Raw genomic sequence first — 5,504 nt, 5'->3', positions numbered from 1 at the left:
TCAGCGGTGGTTATAACCTTCTAATGCTGGCAACATTTGTAAGGTACTATACCATCTGGTATGACAGCCATATAAAAACTTCTTCACATAGAGGTGTTACACTGCGGCAAGCCGTTCAGCCTCGGCCATAAAAAGGAGGCCCCTTTTCATTGATCTTCAAACTTCAGCATCGGACAGCACTCATTGATATGTGAGAAATTTGTCCTGTTCCTTAATTTTATGTTCATGGGCAAATTTGCATTTACTCCAGTAGTGAAGTTTCAGTAACAAACAACATGCTACGGCTTCACATGGTGGTAGTTAATGAAATCGCCAAAAATCACCAGCATTGCTGAGAGAAATATCTGCTGAATGCTTTTTTTCAATTTCTCGCCAGGGTACTGCTTGGAGGCTGGTACTTTTTTCGCTTTTCAAACAAGCCAAGGACTTACGGCCTAATTCACAAAACTTTTTTTAGCCTTCTTTGACAACTCTATGAAGCAAATCTATCAAATTAACCTAATTCCAATCTACATTCAGTAAGGCCGTTTCATATTTTATAATAAATTCCAACGAATCGAACTTAAAACACTTCACTCAACGATTGAAAAGAAATTCAAATATGTCTTATTAATTTTATTATAACAATAACTTTAATAATACCAATAAATTACAACAGCTCTTCTGGCTCATAGAATTCATCCCATACTCTCAGTTTATTGTATATAGGCAAATCCATCATTTCCACATCATCTGCTATGGACAAACATTTGATGGGCATGCTATAGTCCTCGATTGGCTTCCATAACGTAGGGTAAATTTCTTCACAGTTAGGATTGGTAGTCAAAGCAAAGCTATACCACATGCCAATCATGCGTTGCATGCAGATGTATTCCTTGGTGCCAGTTTTCAATTTGCCCGAAACGGCACCATGAAAGAGATAGGAAATATCATCGGCATGGCATGTGCCACGCACCGAAGGACCACACATCACAGTACGAAAGAGATTGAAATACTCTGAATCGAAATCGAAGTAATAACAGTAGGTTGGCACATCGCGAGCATACATGCCTCTAGCACTTATCGATCTGTGAATTCCATGCCAAAACGATCTATAACTCAAGAGATCTAAAAATTGATAAAAGTTTTCCTTGAAGTTGGGCTTCACACCACCAAAGTAGACCTGCTCCAAACGCAAAGCCTTTTCTTTAAGTTCTTGCTGCGGTCGCATGCGTTGGACATCATCAGGCAGCAGATTGACGTAATCACTTAACTCGTCTATGATGAAATTGTTTTTATGAACTGTGGCATAATGCAAAAGACCCTCGAACGAATTTCCGCCAATCATCAGGGGAATTTCGTTTCCCCAACCCTCCCTCATGAATTGAACAAATGGCTTATTGACCACACAGTCCAAGGTCTCGTAGGGCTCCACGACAGGACGCATAAGGACAATCAATTGGTTCATTAAATCCTCCTTGGACATAATAGACAGATCATCGAAAAACAAACTACGCGCTGACTTCTGGGACAAATACTGGTAGACACTCTTGTCATCGCTCTCTCCCTTGTAACCAATATGGCGGGCAAATTTATAGCCCAAATCATGCTTGTCGGTAAAGGCCCAGGGACATAATATCGAACCCGATTGTATTATGGCTTTGTGAAATAGTCCCCTAGTTTGGGGAGTCATCAACATAAACTGCGTAGAGGCACCACCAGCACTCTCTCCAAAAATGGTAATATTATTGGGATCACCATTGAAGGCATATATATTTTGTTTCACCCATTTCAAGGCTAGAACTTGATCCTTTAAGCCAGCGTTACCAGGAATATTTAGATCGGGATCATCTAAACACAGAAATCCTATGAGGATATAAAGAAATAACAAAATGTCTATTTATAGCTTAACAAGTAAGAGCGTCCTAAGTTCGGCGGGGCCGAATCTTATATACCCTCCACCATGGATCGCATTTGTCGAGTTCTTTGCGCGGTATCTCTTTTTAGGCAAACAAAGAATAATGAATAAGAGTTGTTATGCTATTGGAGCTATATCATGCTGTAGTCCGATTCGGACCATAAATGAATTGAATGCTGAACATTGTAGAAGTCATTGTGTAATATTTCAATCCATTCGGATAAGAATTGCGCCTTGTAGGGGCTCAAGAAACAAAATCGGGAGATCTATTTATATGGGAGCTGTATCAAGCTATCGATCGATTCAGACCATATTGGACACGTATGTTGAAGTTCATGGGAGAAGCCGTTGTACAAAATTTCTGCCAAATCGGACAAGCATTGCGCCCCCAAAAAGCTGAAGAAGTCAAGACCCCAGATCGGTTTTATGGCAGCTATACCAGGACATGAACCGATTTGCGCAATACTTTGCACAGCTGTTGGAAGTTATAACAAAACATCTTCTGCAAAATTTCAGCGAAATCGGATACGAATTGCGCCCTCTAGTGGTTCAAGATATGAAGATTTCAGATCGGTTTATATGGCAGCTATATTAGGTTATGGACCGATTTAAACCATACTTAGCGCAGTTGTTGGAAGTCATAACAAAACACCTCCGCAAGAAGTCAAGATCCAAGATCGATGAATGTGGCAGCTATACCAGGTTATGAACCGATTTGAACCATACTTAAAACAGTTAATGGAAATAATACCAAAATACCATGTGCAAGACTACAGCCAAATCGGATAACAATTACGCCCCCTAAAAGCTGAAGAAGTCAAGACCCGAGATCGGTTTGTATGGCAGCTATATGAGGTTATGAACCGATTTCAACCATACATAGTACAGTTGTTGGAAGTCATAACAAAACATCTCGCGCAAAATTTCAGCAAAATGGCATAAGAATTGCGGCCTCTAGTGGCTCAAGAAGTCAAGACCCCAGATCGGTTTATATGGCAGTTACATGAAAACATGGACCGATTTGGCCCTTTTACCTACACTGATAAAAAGTATTTGTGCAATATTTCAAGCGCCTAGCTTTACTCCATCAAAAGTTGGCGTGCTTTCGATATACAGACGGACGGGCGGACAGACAGGCGGACGGACGGATGGACGGACAGACATGGCTAGATCGACTTAAAATGACACGACGATCAAGAATATATATACTTTATGGGGTCTTAGACGCATATTTCGAGGTGTTACAAAACAGAATGAGGAAATAAGTATTTCCCCATCCTATGGTGGAGGGTATAATAAAACGAAATCTTACCTAATATTCCCAATCTGTAATTGAAAGTGACAAAAACCACATCTCGTTGCAAAAAGTAATCCGGGCAGTATATATCTCTGGAAGACTCGCCTACCTGAAAGCCTCCTCCGTATATCCACACCATCACTGGCAAAGGTTTTGGACTTTTGAGCTTGAAAAAAATATCATATGAATAAAGGAAAAGATAAATAAGGAAAATTGTCATACTCTCGATCTTTAAGAAACATTATATATAATGTTCTAATATGAGTTAATAAACACCGATTGAAATGTAGGTTAGGTTAGGTTCAAAGGAGGATGCAGATATTATTCCGCCCCATGCCACTATGGACAAACACCTAAGCCAGTAATCGGGTTGTAGTGCGCTCTAAAAACTATAAACTAACCTCTGAAAAGAACATTTTAAGTTAGGAACTCCGTGCTACTTACAAAATCTTAAAATGTTTTGAATACCACATCCCTAAGTTGGTTCATGTCTTATAATGTGTCTCCACCTAAGTACCGGTATGTGTTGGACGCGAAAGCCGGGCAACGTTTCATCATCTTCCCCGCATGCCCTACACATGCTATCACTTACACAAGTGAGCTCATAGTCCTATGTGTCCCGTTATGATACCAATAGCAAAACTGACCTCCTTCTTACTTCCTTTCAGTAATAGCCTCGTCTTCTCAAGATCTGAATCCCACCATATGATTTTCGCTGTCCTACGGAACGTTTCACTGTTCCACAATATTTCAAGCGCATTCGTCGCCCACTCCCTTAACTCGGACTGCGTCGACCCGAAAGGCTTCGGGTTAACCAAGTTTATTGACGGCAGTCCTCTGGCCTTCCCCGCCAAATCGTCTGCCCTTTCATTACCCCTTACTCCGTTATGGTCCGGCACCCAAACGATGCGGATTTTTCCATCCTCAGAGAAGGCATTAATCTACTTCTTACACTACAAGACTGTTCTTGACCTTACCGTCCTGGTTCTAATTGCCCCTAAGACAATTTTCCTGTCGTTAAGGATGTTCACACTGGACATCCTGGCGTTAGCACCACACCACTTCACGCATTCCGTGATCGCCCGAATCTCCGCCTCCGATTGAAATTTAGATATAACTTCCATATGTGACATTCATCCGATATAGGATGAATATATGATTAGTTAGGGGGCGGATTGAAGAGAGTGCGGAATATATTCCCTCATAACACTGTGGACAACAAGCCAGCAAACGGCTTGTTGTGCACTCTACATACCGAAAAGTAACACTGAAAAATGTATGTCAGTAATTCCGTGCTGCTTACAAAATTTCTAATCGTTCTCGATTCCAAGTTCCTAAGTTGATTCAAGTGTGACATTGTATTTAAGTGCCGAATCAGTTTCAACGTCATCATCTTCCCCACACGTCTAACAAATGCCTTCAATCATCCCATCTATTCTGCATAAGTGCGCTCGTAGTCCTATGAGTCGGGTAATAATGCCGAAAGCCATATTGTCGCATCGATTAGTTAGGCTCGAGAATCTGAATCTGATCAAATTTAGCTGAAGCTTCCATGTGTATATGTACATCGTCCAATGCCTTAGCATTTGCCTAAAAATGGTTGGTATACTCAGAGATGTAAGGTATTACATAGAAGACCCTGTCCAACTTTTGCCTTTTTTGCTTGTATAATTTTTGAATTTTATATTTACCACTTCGGCTCTGTTAAACTGTGTGCTGTCGAAATTAACAACAATGGGATATCCCCTTGAAATAATGATTATCACTTTATACGTACCTCCTTCACATACACATTCACATACAAACAATCCTCTGAGCCTTCTATCGTTTTTATTCCCAAATTGTATTGCATAGGTTTCGATTTACATTTTAAACACTCCAAGACACCCTGCCATGGCTCCGCTGGTTGTGGGGCTCTAAATCTCAATTCACCAATTGGGGGTTTGGCATAGGGTATGCCCTCGAAGCTGTAGTAGTTGCCAAATTCAGGATAGGCATTACATCGCTTCAGACCTTTCACTTGGCCTTGTGGGGTAGTGATGACATCGGTCTCGGAAGTTTTCTCCCAAAATTGCCGAAATTTGTGTGCAAAAAACTTAAAAGAAGCAAAAAACAATTTTTTCATTAGACATCACCCATATAAGATAACTAAAAGCGCGTGAAATTTGTCTGGGCCTAATCTCATATACCCTCCACCATGGACCACCATCGCAAAAAAAGGTTCTTTGAAAGACTTATTCAAATACCTATGAGTTGTGGACCGTACCTGTCATAGTTGTTAGAAGTCATAAAAAAAACAATGTTTAAAAT

The 5,504-nt window shown here is 40.6% G+C and overlaps 1 protein-coding gene across 1 annotated transcript; it reads right to left on the bottom strand.

The window, feature by feature from the left end:
* Nucleotides 1–649: 649 nt before the first annotated feature.
* On the bottom strand, nt 650–5,284 carry LOC106092262 (esterase B1). The gene is made up of 3 exons (XM_013259108.2): nt 4,972–5,284; nt 3,210–3,360; nt 650–1,845 (listed from the first exon to the last, which is right to left on the bottom strand). Exons 1-3 carry the CDS (start codon nt 5,044–5,046, stop codon nt 650–652), a joined length of 1,422 nt encoding a protein of 473 aa, XP_013114562.2. The 5' UTR covers nt 5,047–5,284.
* Nucleotides 5,285–5,504: the final 220 nt, after the last annotated feature.

Source organism: Stomoxys calcitrans, chromosome 2, assembly GCF_963082655.1.
Source record: "Stomoxys calcitrans chromosome 2, idStoCalc2.1, whole genome shotgun sequence".
Taxonomy (NCBI): Eukaryota; Metazoa; Arthropoda; class Insecta; order Diptera; family Muscidae; genus Stomoxys; species Stomoxys calcitrans.
This window is presented reverse-complemented; position numbering and strand designations above follow the sequence as displayed.